At 37.3% G+C, this 25,322-nt stretch overlaps 1 protein-coding gene across 1 annotated transcript in view; it reads left to right on the forward strand.

The window, feature by feature from the left end:
* ANKMY2 (ankyrin repeat and MYND domain containing 2) overlaps positions 1–22,321 on the forward strand; it is a 47,143-nt gene extending 24,822 nt beyond the window's left edge. Inside the window, exons 6-10 of the mRNA XM_004602230.2 lie at positions 8,602–8,816; positions 9,620–9,755; positions 16,002–16,130; positions 19,551–19,680; positions 21,068–22,321. Of these exons, the coding sequence (XP_004602287.1) occupies positions 8,602–8,816; positions 9,620–9,755; positions 16,002–16,130; positions 19,551–19,680; positions 21,068–21,252 (795 nt within the window). The 3' untranslated portion in view covers positions 21,253–22,321. The remainder of the gene's footprint in view (positions 1–8,601; positions 8,817–9,619; positions 9,756–16,001; positions 16,131–19,550; positions 19,681–21,067) is intronic.
* Positions 22,322–25,322: the final 3,001 nt, after the last annotated feature.

A 25,322-nucleotide genomic window follows, 5' to 3' on the forward strand; every position in this document is an offset into this window, starting at 1 on the left:
GGAGATAGCTCAGAGTTCACATGGCAGCCGGTCCCCAGCGCACAGATCTTCTAAAGAACATCTTGGTGGGGCTCCAATAAGCATATAAACACCTTCTACCATAATTATCCCTTCAGAAAATGTTTTGAAATGTAATCATGAATACTTTTTTTAAGTGCAGCTGGTGATATGATGCCTTTAAGTTATACAGTTCATCCATTAGTTGCTCAAGTGGCATAGTTTTCCTGTCTTTTTAAACTGTTTGTTGTTTTGGCTTGGGTTCACACCTAGCAGAGTTCAGGGCTTACTCCTGGCTCTGCACTCAGGGATCACACTTGGTGAAGCTCAGAGAACAACCATATGTGGTGCTGGGGATTGAACTCGAGTTGAACACAGGCAAGGCAAGTGCCCTACTCATTGGACTATCTCTTCAGCCTCTTTTAAAAACTTTTAAGCTGTTTTGAGGTACTGTGATCTAGAAAACCATTAATGATGGTTTCCCATGTATGTAATTCCAGCACTACATCCATTACCAGTGTACCTGCTTCCTTCCCCATCATAGCTTTTCAAACTTCAGGTAGACCAACTAGATGTTCAGTGGCTTAACTGGGAAACTTCAAGGGCTGTTCTGAATTATTTTCATCACAATTGTGTCTGTTCTTTTGTTTACAAGTATTTTTTTATTATTTCAAATAAGCATAATTTCTTCAATGAATTGTCACAGAAAAATTCATGGGTGCTATATTGATTATGTCCCTTTTTTCAAGGTGAATTTCTGCCAGAAGATTTCATTTATTATATATATATATAGAGAGAGAGATTTGATGACATTTCAGAACTAATTGATGATCAAAACAGGGCATTATAATGTAATGAAATATATTTCCTTGTTAATAATTTAGATGTACCACCCTATTTAAAAATGTTAGAATTCCTAGACTGACATCTCATACTGTACGCCACTGATGTACTAAAAGTAGCATACCACATTGAATTGGGTATGAAGTAGAAGGCAACCCATCTCAATTAAAAAAAATATATATATATATGTGTGTGTGTATGTATATACATAAATATCTATCTAATATCTGTATTAGCATATAAGGCACAACCTGTATCAACATGTTAGTTACCTCTCATACAGGGGCTTAATGACTCCAGGTTGTATAACAATCTTCACACACTTCCGTCTAAGGAAACTTTCTGGGGATTATTTTTAGTGGATTAGTCGTTAAAAGGAATCCAAAATAAATTATTTAGGGTCTGCTTTGGGGACAGGCTTGGGTGGTGATGGTGGGAAAATTTGAAGTAATGGTGATGGGAAGGTGTAGTGGTGGTGGCATTGGTGTCTGAATATTGAGTGTAATACATTATTGTGAACAACTTTATAAAAATAAAATAAAATTTAAAATTAAAATAAATAAATTAAATATTATAAGAATTTAAAAAGGAAATATATTTCCTTATATGTCTATTACACAAGAATAATCTATGGAATATACAGGTGCATTAAAATAAGTAGAAGGTTCTTATATCAGGGACTTTTGAAGACTAACACTTATCTAAAAATACAACTTCCGAAATATGTAGTCTTAATGAGTTTATTGATGCATACTTTGCATACATTCTAAAGCTTAAGAAGCAAGCACACCAACAAAAACACCGGTAGTAATATGATCCTACACTCAAATTAATTTTATTTATTTACTTATTTGTTTGTTTGTTTATTGTTATTTTGTTTGTTTGGGGGGCACACTCAGCTCAAGGCTAACTCCTGGCTGTGCACTCAGGAATTACTCCTGACAGTCTTGGAGGACCATATGGGGTACCCAGGATTGAATTTGGGTTGGCCACATGCAAGGCAAGTGCCCTACTCTTGCTTCAATCCCATCCCCAGATTAATCTTCTGGGTTTTTAATAAAAGTAACTAGCAAATTCTTTGCCAAAAAATAAATTAGTGCCCAGAGAGATAGTACAGTAGGCAGGGCTGTGGCCTTGCATGCAGAAGTTCAGTCCCTGGCAGACCATGTGGTCCCCCAAACTCTGCCAGGAGTTATCCCCAAGTGCAGAGCCAAGAATAGGCCCTGAGTATCACTGAGTGTGGTCCCCCAAAACAAAACAAAACAAAAAAACCCTATAAAACTAAAGACAGATAAATGGAATCTTTCTGTTTGTCCAAGCTACTGATATGATGGCATTTAATGCGACACTACAGCACTATTTGTTTTTGTCTGCTCATGCTGCCATTAAAAACAACAAACCAGGAAACTCACCATAGGTGGTGGCTTAAGTAACAGAATTAACTTTCTCACTCCTCTGAAACCTGAGAAGTCAAATGAAATGCTGGCTGTTTGATTTCTGGTGAGGACTCTCTTCCTTGCTTACAGAGAGCCACCCTCTTCCCGTGACCTTGCATGGCAGAATCAGCAGTGTTGAGTTTCTTCTTCTACACTAATTCTACTACACCAGAATCCACCCTGATGATCTCATTTAATCTTAATTACCTCCTTTCCTATCTTCAAAAATATTTACTTCAGGAGTTAGGTGTCCAACATTTGAATTTTAAGATTCAGTCTGTATGTAACTTTTTTACTATACAGATATATAATCATAGATAATAATGATAGAACATAGATAATTAAGAAGTCCTGAGTTGTTAGTATTTATTGTCTTTGTTTTATAATTTACTTAATTGTATGTTTATATAATGAACTCTGTTCATTATATTATGTTTTAATGTGAACTCTGTTGCACAGATGGTTCTCTCTGACCTTCCAACTTAGGTTTACACCACAGAATGTTAGCAAATGTGATCCTACCAGAAGATTTCTGTTTTTCTTCTTGCGTGATCAGCCTGCTCATTCAATTATCTACTAAATTATAAGAAGCATTATTGTAGTAATCCAAAGGTGGACATATACGATAGCAGAGGAAAGCTTAAATCTTCCATTGTCCCAGCCATTAGCCAAGGACAGCTGCTTCAACTGAAGTGTCTGAAATCAGCCCACAGATCTGTGAGGGAAGTCAACCAAGATGCACAGAATGTCTGGCACAGACACGCTAAAATTGTCACCCACATGAACCTAAATAATACAAAACAACTGGGCTCAAATATGCTAGTGGAAACTGGAAAATGGCACAGAGGACTGTTTTTGGTGACAGAAGCATGATGAAGATTGGTGGATAGATGTTACAGAAAAACATATACAAGTCCCAGATGAGAGAGAATCCTAGAACGCAAGTCCTCATACAAGTGAGGCATGTGCTTTATGATAGTTCCTGCACCCTTAATGAAGTAAAGTATTCATTTTTTTTCATTCTGCTGATGCTTTACCTCAGCGACCAAATAGTCAAATGGAAACCTAACAGCAAGCTGCAAAGTTTGTTACATAGCATGTTTTCCATATGAAAAAAATATTAAGAATCAGAGTAATTTATCACAGTATCAATCGGGATCCACCAGAGGTAGAAATGGGGATAGAGATTTAGTGAAGAACCAGCTTACACAGTTTTGAGAACTGACCAAGCAAACCTGGCATTCATAGGGCAGGCTATCATAAAACACCAACTAGAGCTCTTAAATTTAAATGAAAGTTGCAATCCACATGCAGAGTATTTACTTTCCAGGGAGGCTCTAGGCCCTGCCCTTCTTTGACTTTTCAAATGATTGTATCAGACCTATCTAAATTACCTAGAACAGTCTTTTTATTTTTGCCAGGGGTGGAGGGAATGGGGGGGGCGGTCGGACACCCAGAGCTCTTCACTCAGGAATCACTGCTGACCATGCTGTGGGGACCATACAGGATGCCAGGGATTGAACCTGGGTATGCTGTATGTGATGGGGGGAATCACACTGGAGTAGGGCTTGTGCAAGACTAACCTTAACCTCATACTGTCTCTTGGATCCAAGTTCAGTTAACATCTATCACTATGGCAACATTTTTCTATGTAGTGACTTTACAATGCGCAACACAGTGTTATTAAGCATAGTCCTATATTATAGATTGCATCTCCTTGTTACTTTTCATTTAAAAACTTGAGTTGTACAAAGTAAACATGGAATTTGTTTCTTGATTTTGACTTTATTTGAATACTTTATATTTTACTTAATATCCTGCAAGAATCAGTAGAGGCAATATTTGTGATCCTAAGTGAAACAGAAGGAAATCCAGCTGTGCATCCTATGTTTTGGGTTTTTTTAAATTAATTATTTATTTACATATTTATTACTGAATTACCGTGAGCTACTAATACAAAAATTTCATATTTGTTTTGTCATACAATGATTGAACAACTGTCCCTCCACCAGTGTACATTTTCCACCACCAATATCCCCAGTATTTGTTTTGGGGTTTTTTTAATGGAGATTGTATGGGGTTTAGAATTTAAACCTTACAAAATATTCAGCCTCTTGTAGTGTCTCCCGCCAGCACGTGCAGGACGCCTTCCTTCATGGCACTCCATGGTCCTCCTTCTCCTGGGCTGGATTGGGAGAGAGGATTTTCCTGAGAGCACCATATTTCTCAGTGCAGAGAATGTGTGAGGCTTTCTCTTAATGTCCTCCCTCTAGCCTGAACATTATTGGGTAGTCTAACTTAGATTGAAGACTTTCTTTGTATATTTCTGATTCACTCTCTTTTATATCTTTCTGTATCCCTGGAGATTGCCACAATCTCAATTATTTCAATAATTGAGCCTGTGGAGTAACTTTTGATGTTTACATGGAACCTAATCTCCCAGGGTTAAATGTTCTAAGAATTGCTACACCTCTAATTACCTTTAAAGGTATGTATTTGGAGTAAATTTGATTATAGCATATTTTTACAAAAAATAATTTCTGAAATTCTATAAACTGGAATATTTTTGCATTATATTTTTATATAATTGGATAATTGGCCTTATAAAGCATTTGGCCTTACAAAGTAAAAATTTTGTGATTATAGTACATTCTTTCAAACCAGTAATGCTTTTCTTAGGTATAATTGAACTCTCATGTTTTAAAAGGTATAAATTCCTTTGTATCCATATTCAGTTTAAAAACTGTGACGTTGTTTCTTTAGTGGCACATTTCATTGCTTTTTGAGTTGACATAGGCCTTCCTAAAATAGGTTATAAAAAGTAATTAACAGACAGTCTATAAAAGTCAAAGGTCTTTTAAAATAAGCACAGAAATATTTGCTATAGTTCACCGAACACAACTGCCATTGTTTGGAGGCTAAATGGCTGCTATAGCAATAAGGATGCTTGTTTTCAAGAGGGACTTGGGGAATTGTGCTGCTGCCCAGAATATAGCGCCTACAAAGGAGAAAAACAGAATCACAGGAAAAATGACAGTAGAGTTGGGAAAGCTTTGTAAGTAGTCAGGAGACAGATATATACAAGTGATCCTGTCTTTGATTCGGAATGTAAATTTTGAGACCAGTATTGTAGAGAAAGCAGTTTTGAAAAAGATTTAAAAAATGTTTAATACAATTTGCCAATGTATAATTTTTAAGGTAGTAGTTTCAGGGGGAGCAGAGATAACCTGGATTTATGAGTATTTTTGGGTAGGACTACAAGACCCTGTAGCGCCAAGTGCCTGAAATTAAAATGCATAAAAGTGAATAAAGCTGGCCAGGGAGCTAGTCCAGTGGCCATGGTGCTTGCTTTACATGACTCAGGTTCGATCACTGGTACCATATATAATTCCCAGAGCTCCGCTAGGAGTGATCCCTGAGCACAGAGTTAAGAGTAAACCCTGGACATTGCTGTGTATTTCCCAACCTCCCACCGAAGAAATAAAATTAAATTTAAAATTATGAATGGGTATAATATTACTTAGGATATATGGGAACAAGTACTATTTCTCAAACCCTGAGCCTAGCGGAAGTGAGCCTAGTATTAAAGACATGGAGCAGCATGGAAACATTTGTTCCATCTCAGAAATACACTCTTGTGTGGATAATAATTTAGGATTTTTAAAACTAAATTTATTTTTATTAAGAAAAATAGGCTTATAAGGGAATAAATGTTTATATGTTTTAGGGGTACATTGTTAGCACACCATGTCCACCAAAAGTGACAATATGTGTATTCTACAATCTAGGTTCTATTTGAGGGTTTTTTGTTTGTTTTTTTGTTTGTGTGTGTGTGTTTTTTCTTCTTTTTGGTCACACCCAGCCATGCATAGGGATTACTCCTGGCTCTGCACTTAGGATTACTTCTGGCGGTGCTCGGGGAACCATATGGGATGCTGGGAACTGAACCTGGGTCAGCTGTGTGCAAGGCAAATGCCCTGCCCGCTGTACTATCACTCCAGCTTCTCTACTTGAGGTTTTAAAAAGAATCCTTACTTTTAGGGTTAAGCTCCTATGCTTTGATTAAAAATTGTATATATTTAATAAGGAGAAAAGAGCTTTAAATGATTGCAGTTAACAATAGATGTATATAGTCTTAGGCCCAGGGAGAATCCAAGAATCAGGTGCTTGCCTTGCGTGCAGCCAACCCGTAGTTGGATCTCCAGCACTCCATGTGGTCTTCTGAGCCCAATAGGAATCATCCTGTTGGGGTCGGAGCTAGGAGTCATCTCTGAGCACCCACCCCCCCACCCCCAAAATAAAAATAAATTACACAGTCTTCTCTATTACGAGTTAAATTGTTTTTATTTGGGGGCCATTCCTAGTCCTTGAGTAAATATATGTCATGGAAGAGAAAGTTATGACTTATCTCAGCAAGCCTTTATTATATGATCTAATAATTTGTTACTAAGTACAGTCTGACAGCATCAAAAATAATAAAAGTAATATTTTGATAACATTTGACCAACATTAAACTTTTGAGTAGGTCAGGCATGGATTTTAATTAAGTTAAGAAATTTTCTTTCCTCATACTTAAGAAGAGGAACTAATTGATGAGATGTATTACCTGTTGTTCCTAAATATTCACATTACCAGGATTGGACTAGGAAAATAGTACAGAGATTAAAGTGCTTGCCTTGCACTTGGCTGACCTGGTTTGAATCTTGGCACAGCATATGGGTCCCTGGGCACTGTCAGGAGTTATCCTTGAGTACAGAGTGAGGAGTAAGCCTTAAGTACTGCCAAGTGTGACCAAAACCACTCCCCAAATAAAATTCAAAGCATCCTATCTAGGATAGATATTTAGCTATAACATCTTAAATTAATAGGTACTCCTCATTTCTGCTTTGGTCATGCAGTTATGTCCATATTATATACATATTTATGTAATTGTTTTGTCCCCAAGGAAATTATTTTTGGGGTTCACACCCAGTGGCACTCAGGGATTATTCCTGTCTCCGTGCTCTGGGATCACTCCTGGTGGGACTTGGGGGACCACCTGGGATGCCAGTGATGGACCCTAGGTGGGTCTCGAGCAAGAGAAGCACCATACACAGTGTAGTAACTTGCCCCCAACTCCCCCATTGGAATATTAAAACTACCCTTTGTAAATCTATAAAAGCAGCGTTTTCTATAACAATGCCAACCAAAAATATTCCTGATTATACTAAATTTGAGCTTAATTTGTGCATAAATGCGATGTGTGTAACTCATAATGCACCAGATAGCTCTAGTTTTTGTCCTTTTAAGGCTATTTTTGCTTTCCTCTTTGACCTACTCTCATTACCATAGACGATTAGAGGCATATTAGGAAAATTTCCACAGAGAATGCAGTTAATTAGAAAGTAATTCATCTTTTATTTTTAGGTTTCTTTCTGTGAAATCTCATTTTCTTATCATTAATAAGATTTAATGAGAATTTTAGTTCCTCTAGCCATGAAATTCGAAAGCACAATAATGTTAACTAAAATCAGTGATTGTTCAGTGACTGGAGTCTGTATTTATCAAAGGAGTATCATCACATCTCTAGTAAAATTGCTTTAAAAAAGAGTAAAACCATGACTCTGAGTAAACACCTGATTTAACTAGATGTCAGATCATGTGATGATTTTGATATAAAGTACAAGAAATTTTGGGCTGGAGTGATAATATAGTAAATAAGGTTTTTGCCTTGCAGGCAACCGACCCAGATTTGATCCCTGGAATCCCATAGGATCCCTGAGCACAGAGCCAGAAGTAAGCTCTGAGCACTGCTGAATGTGGCCCCAAAACAACAATAGCAAAAGAGAGATTTCATATTGTCATGGTCTCTCTCTCTCTCTCTCTCTCTCTCTCTCTCTCTCTCTCTCTCTCTCTCTCTGCCTGCCTGCCTGCCTGCCTGTCTGTCTGTCTGTCTGTCTCTCTGTCTCTCTGTCTGTCTCTCCCTCTCTTTCTTGATGGCCACACCTGATGATGATCAGGGGTTACTTTGGGCTCTGTATTCAGGAATTACTCCTGGCTGTGTTCAGGGGACCATTTTGGATGCTGAGGGTCAAATTTGGTTCAACCATGTGCAAGCAAGTGTGCTGCTACTTATACTATCACTCCAGCCTCATGGTCTTTCTCTTTATATATTAGTTTTATAGCTGATGACAATTTGAACTCTAATTTTAAGTAGCATGATAGACGCAATTGCTCTGAAAGGACTGTATTGGATAATCTCTTAAAATCAGTTCTAAAAACTACTTAAATTGTACATGGAAAAATTCATTTGTAAAATTTCTAAGTTATCTGAAATTTCTTCCAGATCGTGATGCTTATAAATGAGAATCCTCTGCTAGCAGAAGAGGCAGCTCTGAATAAATGCTACAAAGTGATGGATCTGATTTGTGAAAAATGTATGAAGCAAAGAGACATGAACGAAGTATTGGCTATGAAAATGCATTACATCAGTTGTATCTTTCAAAAATGCATTAACTTCTTGAAAAATGGAGAAAACAAACTGGACGTTTTGATCAAATGGTATATATAATTTCTATCATGTGATGCATAAAATATACTTAAATGACTATCTCATAATAAAAGTGTTATGAATTTAATAATTACACACTTAGCAGTCATTATTATTTAGTCTTTAAGAAACAAGAAGTAACATATACGTACATTGGGTAGCTATTCAGTTCTTTACTCTTTACAGTGCTTTTGTTACCCTCCACTTACTAAGAGATGAGGAATCTAAGGTTTGGAGATGTTAAATAGTGTATGCAAGATCTTACAGCTTAGAAGGCAGCTCAAGTCCAATCTTGAGGATAGGTGTGCTATCCATAGGTTGCTGCTCTAAATCCATTATGACACGTCTATGTCTCTGTCACTGTACTTGGGAGAGTTGTGTTATTTTGTAGTCTTGTCACCAGGGATTGGAAAAGTAAATTGGATAGAACCTGGGTCAGCCACTTGCAAGGCATATACCCTTAGTTTTACTCAAAAAAGCGAACTCAGTCAGAACCCAGTGAGAATTCCTCCTTTGTCCAAGTAACCAACTTGGTAACTACTAGCTAATCTGATACCGTGTTTAATGTGTTTTGTGGTATTGATCACTTTTATAAAGTCCAGTCAGGGCTCCTAAACCAAAAAAAGGAAAAAAAAAAGATTTTACCTAATTTGCAGGTTGAACAGTAATTTTAATCGAATTGATCATTGTGATATGAAGAAACAATAAAATTATGAGCTAGCAAAAAATAAACTAAAAGTTCATGAGTTCGGATGATGAGAGGAAATACTTAAGGATTTAATTCATGAACCTTAAAAAAATATGAATCTTCCAGGCTTTTGAAAGGCCACGGGGCTGATGGTTTTCCAGTGTATCAAGAGAAGATCATTCGAGAAAGCATCAGGAAATTCCCTTACTGTGAAGCTACACTTCTCCAGCAGCTGGTTCGAAGCATTGCTCCTGTTGAAATTGTAAGACTCCTTGTAAATATATTAGCTCTATATGTAAAACCAAGTTAATATATTTTTGTAATACCTAAAGGTAAGTTTTCTTGCATTCTATAAGAATAATGTAAATTGTTATGTGTAATGCCTCTAGCCTGGCCAACTACCCGTGGCGTATTCGATAGGCCAAAAACTGTAACAAGTCTCACAATGGAGACATTACTGGTGCCCACTCGAGCAAAACTGATGAAAAACAGGACGACAGTGCAGTGCAAATGTCTCTAGTTTTAAATCCTTCATACTCAAGAACATTTGAGAAATCACTTTTGAATAAAATATAATGGTGTAGTATGTATAAATTTGTAGATATTTTAGTAATCTTTCATGAGTAGTTTAAGCATCTAACACATTTATTTTGAAATATGAATGCTGGTTTGTGAACTGGTGCTTAAAGACCCATTGCTTTGCTGCTCTGCTACATGTGATTCTTGCAATCAGGTGGATTCATTAATAGTGCTTTACTTTGTGGGATGAATGCTACTGAACTAATGTGTAATGCGAAATTTCAGCAACAGTAAGCATTTCTGTTGGGGCAGTATGTCCAATGTCAAATCAAGTGTGGGCCACTGGTGGTGCAGACATTGTTTGATGGTGCATCCAAGTGTGAGTTAACAATGGCATGTGCTGGCATGCACATTTTACATAAATGACACATTGCCCTTTTGATGTTTAAGTAACATTTCATAAGACACGCTTTCTCAATTTTGAGTAAGTTTCTGTTCACCTTATCTACAGCAGTCATGCTTTTTTTAAAAAAAAATCTACATTATATATTGTATTCAGATTCTTTATGAACCATTGTCTGTTAGGCAAGAAAGATCTGACTTTATCCCTCCTCTTGGCTATTCCAGTTCTTCTCAGCCATCTGTAGACTATTATACTTGTTTACACTTCCTCAGCATGAAAAATCAATGCTATAAATAGCTCCCAGCTACTCCTTTATAAACTGAGACTTTACCTACTAAAAACCATGAACTAAATAAGAATGATCTGAGCAAAGAAGATAATCTCCTAATGTTTATACACAGTGCTGCACGAGAGCTTTCTGAGATCTTACATATTTAGTTATACTTTTTAAAAAATATTTGGCTGTTGGTACTTAAGCTTTTGGAAGATTAACGATAGCAAATTATGAGGGTGGTTGATCAATTATGAATGTTTGGTTGTACATATCAAAGCTTAAACAAGCATAAACTAAATAGATAAGGATTTATTTAGATATACCAGGCAGCCTAAAGGGAGGCAGACCAGATCTGGCAGAGTGGCTCAAAAATGAACTAGAGATTCTACATACTACATCCCCTAAATCCCAACTCCAAAATAATATACCCAAATTCTACTTACTCATGAAACGAGATCTACTTTCAGGAGTAGATTACCCTGATCCAGACTGATCTGGTGCTCCTCCATGTTTATGTTCCTATCTCTGGTAAGAAAGAGGAAAGTGGTATGTAACTGGAACACATAAATTCACCCAAGAACCTCACTGCCTGAGCCGTCTCCTCACTCTCAGAAGCAGGGGCATTTATTTATGGAATGGCTGACATTTGGTTTGTCTAAATGCTGCTGCTCTTAACAAAATCACTCTTCTCTTCTGTTCATGAGGAAGTTGACAGAATAAATGAAAAACTCTATCTATAATGCCCGTGGTAGTAATTCAGCAGTTAGCCACTATTTACTACCTGATGGACTTAATTATTCTACAAATTCATTAGCCTCAGAAGCATTACTAACATTTTCCTGAAACTCGGCTCTCTAGGCCGCCTCTGTGAGGATCCCCTGGGGTGTTTTCTGCCCGTGCCGGGCCCTCCTGCAGAGAGGTTTTGATTCCTTCCCCCCAGTGTCTACCTCTGATATCTACCAGTCACAAAGCTCAGCAGGAGGTCTGAGGCCCACAGAAAGGAATAAGGAATGTTGCCATCAGCTTTGTAACAGATTGTACTCTGAAAAAGTTTGCTCTTGTTAACTGTGCTATTTGATTTCTATCAGCCAACTAACTAATGTCTCTCCTTTTAGAACATACATAATGGGTCCTTTTTGTTTCAGGCTAAATATCTTGACATAGAGGAGCTGTGGTATAGCCAAACAAATTCTTACTGAAGCAGAGGCAAAATTTTGCACAACAGAAGCTGTTACCCAACAGGTTCCTTGTAGGTCCAGAGCAGTACCATTATCCTGCCCCCTCTTCCCCCCAACACACACAAGCTATTAACAGATACGCTCCTGGAAAAATATCCCTTAGTTTTGCCTATAGTTACATTTAAGAAAATTTAGTTTAAGTTTCACAAAAGTCCCCTTTTTCGAGGAAGATTTTGAATATGTCTCCGACACTTTTGTGGAGAAAATATTTTTGAACAACAAAAAATGAATTGTTCTCTAGTCTGTTGATTTTATCATACTCTGTTGATTTGTGGATCAGCAATCTTTTTGAGGTAACTAGTTTACAGGAGTATAAATGTTTTCATGTTTTAGGGATAAGTGTTATCATCTTATAATCACCACCTTAAAGGCAAAAAAGAAATTAATGTTTATTGTAATTTTAAATATAAACAATTCTCAAACTTTAATATAACTCAGACTTCTCTAGAGATGTTAATAATAATGTAGGGGAATAGATCACATCTTTAAAAGTATCGATTTGGGGCCATTGAGATAGCTCAGTTGCTTTGCATGTAGAAGACCATGCTGGTATGATTTCCCAGCACTACGTGTTGCTAAGTTAGAAGTTTTGGGATGGGAGTCTGGAAAACTGAATTTTATTCATTTCTCTGATATATAGCAGCATTTGAGCACAACTGCCACAGAACTTCTTTCCAAATAAAATTATTAAGTCAAATTATAGTATAGGCTTGCTTTTCAAGCACATGGTCTCCCTAAGACATGTATCTTGCTTGCTTGTCTCTATGTATCTTTACTTCAGTTTTCCACTTTGGAGAAGCCTGAGTTCTCTCGTACATGTACTTCTCCCTCTCTCTCTCCTAACGTCTTGTAAAGAAGTTTCATTTAATCAAAACTATCTTGCTTTAACTATTTGCTTAAAAAAAAACAAACTTGTATATATGAGATGAACGTATCATACACTTTTTTCCATCATTACACTGTCCTCATTCCAAAAGAGTCTTTTCAAGACTTTAGCATGAATGTAAACTAGAAGGCAACCAATCTCGATTAAGAAAATATAAAGACACTAGGCTTAACCAATAACACATTAGTAATCTCTTCTACAAGGGCTTAGTGGCTCCATAGTGAGATAAAACAATACTCACACACCTTCTTCTAAGAAAATACTTTTGATCATTTTTGGCAAAGTATAGCAAGCAATATAAAATAAATTATTCAGGGCTTACTGTCGGGGCAGGCTTGAGGGGTGGTCGGGAAAATTGGAAATAATGGTGGTTGGAATGTGAATTGGTGGTGGGATTTGTGTTAGGAATATTGAATGTGATAAACCATGAACAGCTTTATAAACTAAATACAATTTTAAAAACAAACAAGCAAATAGACTTCAACATGAAAGGAAACCCATCATTATTTTCAAAGGGAGCGTGTCTGTTTCAAAATGAGGGTTACATTTCTGGGAGCTTCTGGTGCCTCTCAAGGGAAGCTTAGGGAAGTCCACTCAATGCACGGGTCGGAGGAATAGGTGTCCTTAGGTCTTGCAGTGTCAAGGATTACCCAGGCCACCCTGACCATACTCAGGGCCTGTCAGGCCTACACCCAGTAGTGAGTGGTCAAATACACAGTGATACTGAGGTGGGTTGCATGCAAGGCATCACCTTCAATCCAGTACTGTCTTCAAGCTCAGAAATAATTTATTTTTTTCTCACTCATTCTTTTCTTATTGTAGCACTGTCGTTCCGTTGTTCATCAATCTGCTCGAGCGGGCACCAGTAATGTCTCCATTCTGAGACTTGTTACTGTTTTTGGCATATCGAATATGCCACGGGTAGCTTGCCAGGCTCTGCCATGCGGGCAGGATACTCTCGGTAGCTTGCCAGCCTCTCTGAGAAGGGTGGAGGAATCGAACCCTGGTCGGCCGCATGCACCCTACCCGCTGTGCTTCTCATTAGAGAATTGTTATTTACAAACTTACTAATTGTAAAGTTGAGTTTTAGACATATAATCTCCTAGCACCAATCCCACTACTAGTGTCAAATAAGTAACTTTTAACATAATTCTTAAACATTTTAAATATTTTTCTTGACATTTTCTCTGGGATTGAGCCCAGGTCAGCCACATGCAAGGCAAATGCCCTATGTACTGTGTTATTGCTACTTGATACAAATATTGGAAGTATAGTGATTATAATATTTTTAACAGCAGGCTTCTTGCAACTGTTCCAACACCAAATCCTCCACCAAGGTGTCCGCTTCCCTCCACCATTGTCTTGGGCTCCCCTCCCAAAATCTCTCCCCATCATCAGCATCTAACCCCCAACATTTTCCCTCCAAACCACCACTGTTGGTAAACACAGTTATGTAAACAGTTTCAGGTTCTATTGTCTTGACCATTTGGTATTCCTAAGAAATAGACAGACAGACAGACAGATAGGTTTGGGGATCATACCTGGCTGTGATCAAGACTCAGTATTGGCTCTGTGCCTGTCAGGGATCACTCCTGGCAGTTCTCAGGGGACCACAAAGGGTGCCAGGGATTGAACCCAGCTCCTATGCATGCAAGGCAAGCTCCCTGCCCACTATAGCATCTCTGCCCCTCTAAGGGATACATTTAAGGAAGTTTTATACACTCAGTAAGATAATATCAAAACAATAGCTTAGATTTTATTGGTTTGGGGGCCACAATGGTGGTACTCTGGGGCTACTCTCAGATTTTTTTACAGTGGTCAGTTCCAGTGGTGCTAAGGGGTTGTGTGATGCTGAGAACTGTATGCAGACTCCCACACAGAGAAGCTTGTGCTTCTGGGCTGGAGAGATAGTACAGCGGGTAGGGTGCTTGCCTTTCACGTGGCTGACCCATTTTTGATCCTTACCATCCAATATGGTCCTATGAGCCACAATCGACATGATCCTTGAGCTCAGCGCCAGGAGTGAGCCCTGAGCATCAAAAGGTGTGACCCCAAAACAAAGAAAACATGTACTCCAGCCCACTAAATTGTGTCTCTGTCCAGAGCAACTATTCTCAGAAAGAAGAAAATACTCAAATGTTTCAATTATGAAAATTGGCAACATTTTTCTTGGAAATAAGCAAATTTGAAAAACTCAGAAATAAGAACTGATAAAGGTAGATATGTTGGCTAGTTACCTGTATTACATTTTTCTTGTCCTTCTGTCACTGTCACTGTCATCCCATTGTTCATCTATTTGCTTGAATGGGCACCAGTAACATCTTCATGTGAGACTTGTTGTTCCTGTTTTTGGCATATCGAATATGCCACAGGTAACTTGCCAGGCTTCAGGTCTTAATTAGACAGGAAAATAATTGCCTTTATACTTTTATGTAAATTACATAGTAAATCCTCTTTAACAGCCCAATCTAAATTTTAAGTTTTCCTCTAATAATAATTTTCAGACTTAAAGAAAACATCTTGATATAGTTGCATCTGTGTTTTTTTAATTACAGGGCTTAAAACATTTCAAAAATAACCATGACTTATTTGGGAACACACATAAAATCATTTTAAATACAACTGAGAATACATACCAAAATTCTAAAAATTAAGATACCTAATTGTTTCTTACATGCTTTCTAAAATGTATTGCAGAGTGTATCTATTATCTTGATGTTGATTCTCTCAGAAAAAACATGTGGGGTTTACTGTCCTGTAGCTGAAAGCTTTGTGAGCTTATTGAAGACTTCATAAATTTAAAAATATTTTTATTGTAGAATAGAGCCAGCTCTATCTCTTTGAAGATTTGGCTCTTGGACTGACTTTGTCTATACTGTCTAGTAGAGAATTTACTCGAAACATTTGTCATTTTGACATAAGGAATGTCTGTGTCATCTCAAATTTTAATGATTTTCTCTGTTGCGTGTCTGTTTCTTTTTTTCTTTTTTTAATTTTTAAAATTTTATTGAATCAACGTGAGATAGTTACAGGCTTTCATGTTTAAGTTACAATCTCACAATGATCAAACACCCATCCCTCCACCAGTGCGTGTCTGTTTCTAAGTAACATTGGTTAGAGGGTATCATATGTATAGTTTCTCCATAGTAACTTCAGAATATGTTTTCTCCTCTTCATACCTATTCTAGGGTTCTGATCCCACCGCATTCTCTGTGCTTACCCAGGCCATCACAGGTCAGGTGGGTTTTGTGGATGTTGAATTTTGCACCACTTGTGGAGAAAAGGGAGCAAGTAAAAGATGCTCAGTATGCAAAATGGTAAGGATGAAGTTCCTTTATGTTCACTCACCTCTGGTTTAAATTTGATCCAAATTATTATTGAATTTAATATTGTTTTCTAACAAATTCTAAAGTATTGCATTCAATAATTTTAAATATTTTAAAAGACAACTATAGGATAAATGTAGTTTTGTGCCCTATCTTCTACCAAACTATCAAATATTACCAGCTTTTCTGTTGAACACTTCAATGAAATAATATGAATAAAAGGATAAATGAATGACTGAAATGAAAGAATAAGGGAAGAGGTCTTCATAGGAAATAGAGACTGGTGCCAATGTGAGAACTTAGGAAAGTTTATATTTATACAATCTTAAATCTTCTGATGTTAACTTTTTCTAGTGTCTTCATAATTCTTCCTTTTAAAACTACAAATTTATTGGGCCAAAGATAGCTCATAGGACTGGAATATGGGCTTTGCATGTGGGAGATTCAGATTTTATCTCTGTCACTGAATGGTCCCCAGAGCACTGCCAGAAGCAACCTACTGAGCACTGCCTGATGTGACACCCCCCCCCCCCATAAAACAAAACAAAACAAAACAAAATGACAAGTTTCTTCTAATTTTCACCAATCTTTCAAATCTCCGAGCTGTCCTATTTACTTCTGCCAAGATTATAAAATGTCGATCTGATTAAGGATTTCTTCTCACATTCAGATATTACTTAATGTATGCAACTCTATGTTCATTCTGCCCTTTAGATGATGATTTTCTACTGGTTTTAAAGTTTAAATTCTTTGGCGTATATATAACCCATTACAATCTGTTGTAATGAATCTGTTCTCCAGCATCATCTCCTTTAATTACTTCTTCAAACTTTAGTTCCTTTATGTGTGAACATGGACTTTAGTTGTGAGAATTAAATGAAACCATCTGCATTGGTTAATTACAGTTATAAATAAAAACACTCTGAAGGACTAGAGAGAGAATACAGGGTTTAAGGCGCTTGTCTTCTGTAGTCCCAGGCCTGGTTCAGTCCCAGGCACCACATATAATCACTCCTGACAGTGATTCCTGAGTACTGAGCCAAAAGTAAGTCCTGAACAACACCATATGGACCTCATGCCAAAACAAACAATATGAAAGCACTCCAAAGTCCAGTACTTAAAGCAATTGTTTGTTATTTCTCCCAGGATTATTATGATGGGACTCCAATGGGGCACTTCTGCCCCAGGGGTCTCTCCTTATCCTGGAACCAATAAACCAAGCTGGTCATGTTCTCCTGATGACAGCAAAGGTGAAAGTATGCAGGGAGACACTTGAGGTGTCTTGATGTCTATCCTTGACTTTTTCATTCTACTAAACAAACAAGTAACAGGTCCAGTTTATAGTTTTCTTTGACAAGTTTATAGTTTTCTTTGACAAGTTTATTTTCAAAGTGAAAATAACTTCGAAGTCACATGGGAAATTGGATGGATGCAGGAAAGATTAAAGATTTGGGACCAGTACTGAAAATCTTTAAAACTGTGTATAAGGGCAAGGCATGTAATCATTCAAAAGTTTAAACTCCATTTACACAAATGTTTGCTATCCTTAAGTGTGTCATTCAATTTCCTTTTGCTGCAATTTTGTTCATTTTGGACCACAACCTGGTGGTGCTCAGGGATTACTCCTGACTGCACTCAGAAATCACTCCTGGTGACTTGGGAGAACTTATGGGATGCCCGGGATCAATCGGAATCAGCTGCATGCCAGGCCAACTTCCTACCTGCTGTAATATTTCTCTGGCCCCTGTTGCTGCATCATTTATTTTCTGAATGTTGAATTTATTTATTTAAACAAATGTATTGCTTGATATTCTGTGGTTTATAATGCTGTTGATGATAGTTTCTCACACACACAGTTTCACATAACCATACCTATCAGTTCAACCCCCCTCCCTCGCCCAAGAACCCCAGCATCCCTTTTCAATCCCAGGACCACCACTCCCAACAATTCAGTTACATGGATCATTTCTCCTGTTACCTTACCTTTGGCCCTTTGTTGCTACCTTGCTATGTATTTTTAAGTCCCACATATAGGAGAGATAATTCTGTATCTATTCCCTTCCTTCTGACTAACTTCACTCAACTTGCTCTCCTTTAGTTACACCCATGTTCCTGCAAATTGCATGATTTTGTTCTTTCTTAGAGTTGTGTAGGATTTCACAGTGGATACATCCCAGCAACCTTTTGGTCGACTGATTTGTAGTTGGCCATTTGGGTTGTTTCCATATTTGAGGTGTGGTACTAAGTGTTGTGATGAACATAGGTGTGCACATATTCTTTTGAATTGATGTTTTTTGTCTCTGGGATGTAAACCAAGAAGTGGTATGTGGGTCATATGGGATTTCTATTCCTACTTATTGGAAAGATCTTCATATTGCTGTTTCCCTTGAGGCCGAACCAGACAACATTCCCACAACCAGTGAATGAGGGTACTTTTCTCACCAAGCCCTGCCAACACTGGCTATTTCCAGACTTTTGCATATGTGCCATTCATTATAACAGGCTTGAAATGATATGTCATTTTTTAAAATTAATATATCAGTGACAAGAAGCACTTTTTTCATATGCCTATTGACTCTCTGAATGTCTTCTTGGAGAAAGTATCTGTTCAGTGGATGTGAGTCATTGGATTCTTCTTGTTGAGTTTTGTTGAGTGCTTCATAAGATCTTGGATATCAATCCCTTTACCTAATGTATTGTATGCAGATACTTTCTCCCACTCACTAGAGTTTCATTTTATTAGACCCTGCGTTTCTTTTGCTTTGCTGAAGCCTTTTGATTTGATGTAGTCCTGTTGCTGCATTTTGGTACAAGGTATTCCCTCAACTTGGAATTCTCTTTTTTAAAAAAATTATATTATGTATTAATTTATTACTCAGATATTCCATCATTGATCATTCGGAACGCTAGGTTGGCCCCAGGTCCCTTTGCTGCATTACTTAGAATGTTCTTTTCCATCTCTTTACTGACTCCCTCCAGCTAGCGTATGTCAAGTTTTCTCCACTCTTCTGTTGCCATTACATCATCTATTGTGTTATATATAGGTCATATTGTGAGATATATGCTTTACTCACTCTGCCCCATTCTGATCTTTCTTGATCCTGACTTCCTCAGGGAAAGCTTTCTCGTAGTTGCCGTTGCACTGTACCTGTGCTGGCACTTAGTATATTCTTCTAAGTCATTGGTAGAGTTTTTGATAAACGATTTTTTGCATATTCATTGATGTTTTAAACTATAAGCTAAAAAATGCAAATACTAATTAATGCACATCCACATGTCATGGTTTTGAAATAATGTATAGAAATCTTGATATTCTTGCACATGGTTCTTGGTTTAATGTCCTCACACTTAAGCTAAATGTATAGTTAAAATAATACAATGGAATGAAAGTAAATATATAATTGCTTTCAGGTAATATACTGTGATAAAACCTGCCAGAAAACACACTGGTTTACACATAAGAAAATCTGTAAGAACCTCAAGGATATTTATGAGAAGCAACAACTGGAGGCTGCCAAAGAAAAGAGTGACAAGGAGAACAGTATGTATATATAAGTCCAGCTCACATTGCTACTCAGAGAAATGATTGATGATGTTAACTTAGTACACATAGCACCAAGGAAACTTGGCAGTGACCAACCAACATAATGACCATACTTAAAGCATGACCCTACTCTGAATTGTTGAGATGTATATTAAATGTGGACAGCCTAGAAGTCCCTGGAAATCAAGAGATAGTATTTTGAGAAATTTAGTGTATTCTACATTCTGACTCAAGGACTGCCCAAAAATGATGAGACTCCTAACCAATGAGTAGTCACTTCTGTTCAGCTCACTAAGAATTTTAAGGCCTTTAAGATAGGGGAGTAATGAAATTGTGCTGAACAGCTCCCCAAAGATTTTAAGAATGGAAGTCTTCAAATATTGTAATTAACTTATAAGCTTCTAAGTGATATTACCTAGTAATTTTATAAATTTTAGGACTAACATATAACTAAAAGCTCTTCAAGAGTAGGACTAGTGGGTTCCATATTATATAAGGTGTTCCTTTTTATCAGAACCGGAGATAAATTTAGCAAGGATTCAGGAGGCACCCCACCAATGCCAGCTCCTCTCCAACCCTGGAGGAGTATGTACAATTCGAAAAAGTTTCCCAAATAACTGATATTATGAATCATTTATAATTTCGTCTCTCAATAGACCTTGTTTGAGGACCTTGTTTTTTAACTCCTTTGTTGAGAAATATTATATTGACAGAATTAACTTTTATGAAATTAGGCTTGCACACAATTAAATCTAATTTGTATAAATTGACTAGGTATAGTCATAATACTTTCTGAGGGTTTCTGCCTTATGCTTTCTGTTTTTTTCTGGACCAAACTTTTATATCTTGTGAGTTAAAGACAGAGAATGATAACTGGCTGTATATTAAACAAATCATGTCATCTAGGACGATTATCAGTGGAAGGGAAAATGGCCTGGTTGGTATGCCCATGTCGCACATAATTCTAAAATGTTACAAATATCTATATTCTCACATATGGAAAATAGGCCTTTGTTATCCCTACTTCATACATAAACAACTTTGGATGGGCAATTACCTGCCTCAGGATATCAAGCTATGCAGTGACAAAGTTGTATTTGAAAGCCAATTTTGTTAGATCCCACACAGTGATCCTGATTCAAGACTGACTTTAGAGCCCCGGGACTAAGTTCAAAAGCCTGTTCTGCTCCTTTATCAACTGTAATTTTGAGCAGGTTATTGAAGCTCTCTCTTTCCGTAGCCTCATATTCAAAACAGTGGTAAGAGTGCTACTTGAGAGGATAATCTCCTTCCCTGGTTGTTGTGAGACTTAATTCACAGAAAGTCTTTGGAGAGTACTTTGCAAAATGGCAAGAACAAAACGTTTGTTTTTTCCTTTTATCAGATAGCAAACTTGATGTCAATTCCAATTGTGTCGATGAAGAACAACCCGAGGCTGAAAGAACAACCTCCCAAGAGGATGCCAATCCCAAAGATTCCGTGGGAGGATTGGAAGAATCTCTTCAGAATCTGGCTGTGAGGGAAAACTTCGAGAATGCTCCTGTGGATCCACAGGCAGCTGAGGAATAAAAGCAGGCTGAGGAATAAAACCAGCGTGGATGTCCTCATGGCAGCTAGCTGGAAAATGCAAGGCAACTGTGTTCTCATCGCCTAGTGCCTTTGCATGGCACCCTGGCAGGATTCCACATTTCATAGAGTAGATGCTTTCAGGCAAAGCAAAAGCTCAGTATACCATGCTCTAATTTCCTATTGATCTCTTTGCTGTAACTGAACAGAAATTCCTAGAGAAGTATTTTCATTTCAAAGCACAGGAGAAGCTTTTCTGTTCCCTTTCTGGAGCCTGTTTCCCACCAATGGCTCCCAAAGGAAAACAGATCTCTTGGGGAAAAAAAAGAAAGATAGAAATATGGGCTCTAGGGAAGAAAGGGGGAAAAGCAGAACAAGTATAGGAGAAAGGCTTTTTAAAAGGAGGAAATTTTACAGCCACTTAAATGGGTAGTTGAAAGAATCCTCACTTAGATGTGAATAAAAGTCATAGACATAATAGCATTCACAGGTAGTAAAGCTCTACTTACTAGGATGCAGTGCAAAAAGGCTTTGTGTTAAAGGATCTGTCAAAGTTCAGCAGCTAATTATAGTTTTTGTAGAAGTTATTCTGAGCAAACTGAACTCATTGTAGTTCCCACAGTGATGTTTTATCTACAGTGTTTGTACCTTTAGTAATGTCAAATCCCTTACAAGCGCTAGGTATAAGCAGAGTTACTGCAGCATGTGCAGTTGAAAAATGAAGTTTGATGAAGACCCAAGAGATGGCTCAGCATTGGAGCACTTCCTTGTTTGTGAGGCCCTGAGTGAGCACCAAAAAAAGGTTTATAGAACTTTTTTATTAAATAATGACTAAATATATAGTGTCTACAACTATTATGAAACTAATTCATGTGCCATTATTTCACTTGAAAGACTATGTGCTTTGTCCTGTCAAGAAATGATTTATGACTATCATTTATAGAATGTTATGGTATCAGATTTTAGAATATACAATATTTAAACAAGAGTGTGATATATGAAGATAGTACTATGTTTTGTTTCTTGTCTTAGTTTTGAAATAAATTGTGCCTATTAAAATTAAAAAAACTCACTTCTGATTTCATAGTTTATTACTGCCAACACATGAAAAAATATTAGAGAACTCAACATAATTGAAGAAGCAGATAATTTGGAGGGGCAGGGTAGAGCAATAAGATAGCAGGAAGGATGCTTGGCTGGCACAGGGTTGGTCAGTTTGATTCCTGGCACCATATATTGTCCTCCAAACCCCACCAGATGTGATGCCTGGGCACAGAGCCAGGATTAAACCTCAAGCATCAGCTATGCCTTTCAGCCCACCTCACACACACACACATACACACACACACACACACACACACACACACAGAGCTAATTTTGAAGAACAGAGTAATAATGTTTTACTATTGCAAGTAAAATCTTAAGAATTCTCATCTCACTTCACTGATTCTTTTACTTGCTGGTTTGCCACATCCTTAAACTTCATTACATCTCTCTCAGCCCTAACACAAAACATCTTCTGCAGGTTCCAGAACTGTTTCCTGTGAGTGAATTCAATGGTAAAGGCTAACTGCACAAGAGAGTTTAGTTGGCAGATTTTTTTCTGACCTTAGAAGTTATGGTAAGCCTTCAGACATCAAGGGTCCTTGTCTCTAGGTACTCGTACACATTTATCTTTGGGAAGTGAAATAGTGGCCCCAAGCCATCTTTTCCCACACATACATTTTTTTGCTTAGGTTCTATAAGTCAGAACCAAAGAATCTTTATTAGTACATCTTTTTTACAACAAGCAAGTAAATGGGGCTGTTTCAGAAGTTGAATATATATGAAACCAGTAGTAGCTCAGTATCTTTTTAAAAGGTGAAAATACATATAAATATAAAATAAAGGCATATAATAAAAAATTGGGAGATTTTGTGTACTCTTAGGAAAAAGACTATGATGGTTCAGTATTTGAATTTGATTGTAGTTACTAATTGGAAAAATAGGTTTTTGCATCTTTCTACTTTTTTAAAAATGTGTATTTGCTTAAACTATATAAGGATTAGGGCTGAGGAAGTAGTACATTGGGTAGGGCACTTGCCTTGCATGTGGCCTACCCAGATTTGATCTCCAGCATTCCGTATGGTCCCTTGAGTTCTGCCAGAAATAGTGATTTCTGACTACAGAGCCAGGAGTTACCCCTGAGCATCTCTGCATATGACCCCACTCCAGAACAACAACAACAAAAAACTTAACTCTATAGGGATGAAAAAAGTCCTAACTATATAGGAATTAGTATATATTACTATAGGTCATGGTGATATTAAATATTACACATTTGCATAGGCAAAAGTAAGCAATCTTCTTCTCATAATTACTTTATAAGCTTGTTTTTCTACAAAAGATAGCTCCCTGAACTAGTTCATGGAACTAGTTTTCTATATGTTTTAAGAACAACGTTCTAATTTCACAAGTAGATGAAGATATCTTCTTATAATAGGTGTTCATTATTAGTCTAGCTACAAAATCAACAATTTGCACACAATGTAGCTAGCTAATTCAACTCATACAAATCATCCTAATCCCAGGATGAGTCAAAACTGATCTTTAATTCATAAGATTAGAATGTGGAAAAAAAAATCAGTCCCAGAATAAACCTTGAAATAATTCTTTTTTAAAAAGAAAAGTTTTATTTTTATATATATTTTAACCACAACTAAATACTAAAATTTATTTATTGAAAAATAATATTACTTGTGCTCCCCCCCAAAGCACAGATCAATGAGTAAATTTTTTTCATTGTTCATCTATAATGAAAAATTTATTTCATGCGCAAGACTCATCTTTTCCTTCCAAATGGAACTTTTAGTCTCACATTATCTTAATATTAGCCAGTGACTTAACTGGTTATAAGATATTTAGTTATTAATCAGAATATGGACATTCAAGTATAATAACTTTAGTGTAACTTGTTTTTCAGTCTGTGACAAGTAGACTGTATAGATCATTTGTAAATTTAGATTTTAAAATAGAGAACTTTCCCAATTATATACCTTGTGTATCACTGTATCACTATCATCCCATTGTTCATTGATTTGCTCAAGCAGGCGCCAGTAACATCTTCATTTGTCCCTGTGATGTGCTAGTGTTGACCAATGGCATCTGCTCGCTCTAGAAACACGAAAAGCACGTTGTTGTCACTGGTTTTGGCATATCAAATATGTCATGGGTAGCTTACCAGGCTCTGCCATGCGGGGGGTGGGTGGATGGGAAGAAGGTGCTCCAGGAAAAATTGCATCGCTCTCTTCCAGGAGCTTTGTCTTATAGTCTGTGGATCTTGGCGGTTGATGAGATTACATAGGGGGTGAGGGGGGTTATGGATGTGACTGCCAAGCTACTGGAAAACTGGGGATCTGGGTGGAGGAGGCCCAGTCCCGATCTGAGCAGGCTTGGAGATCTCAGCCATGGGTCTGAGATCTCCACACCTGGGTTTCATTGTGCTCCGTACCTGGGTACCATTGTGCATACATGTACAAATACTTCAGGTTATATATTTCAGAGAATTCTTAGTGACTTGCATGATGGTGGCCATCCTACATATGATATTAAATACAGAAACCATGGAAGGAAAGATACTGTTATGTTTAAAAATTAATCTGGGGGCTGGAGAGATAGCACAGCGGGTAGGGCGTTTGCCTTGCACACGGCCGACCCGGGTTCAAATCCCAGCATCCCATATGTCCCCTGAGCACGGCCAGGGGTAATTCCTGAGTGCAGAGCCAGGAGTAACCCCTGTGCATCGCCAGGTGTGACCCAAAAAGCAAAAAATAAAATAAAATAAAATAAAAATAAAAATTAATCTGAATATGACTGCTACAGAGAAGATTGAGTAAACATACTTTCCTGTATTTCTCCCACTAAGTAAAATTAAAATGTTTATATTCTATAAATAAAACATAAGACACTGTGTCCTATGCACTGTACCACTATTATCCCATTGTTCATCGATTTGCTTGAGCAGGCACCAGTAACATCTCCATTATGAGACTTGTAGTTACTGTTTTTGCCATATCAAATACACCACGGGTAGC

This window comes from Sorex araneus, chromosome 1, assembly GCF_027595985.1.
Source record: "Sorex araneus isolate mSorAra2 chromosome 1, mSorAra2.pri, whole genome shotgun sequence".
NCBI lineage: Eukaryota > Metazoa > Chordata > Mammalia > Eulipotyphla > Soricidae > Sorex > Sorex araneus.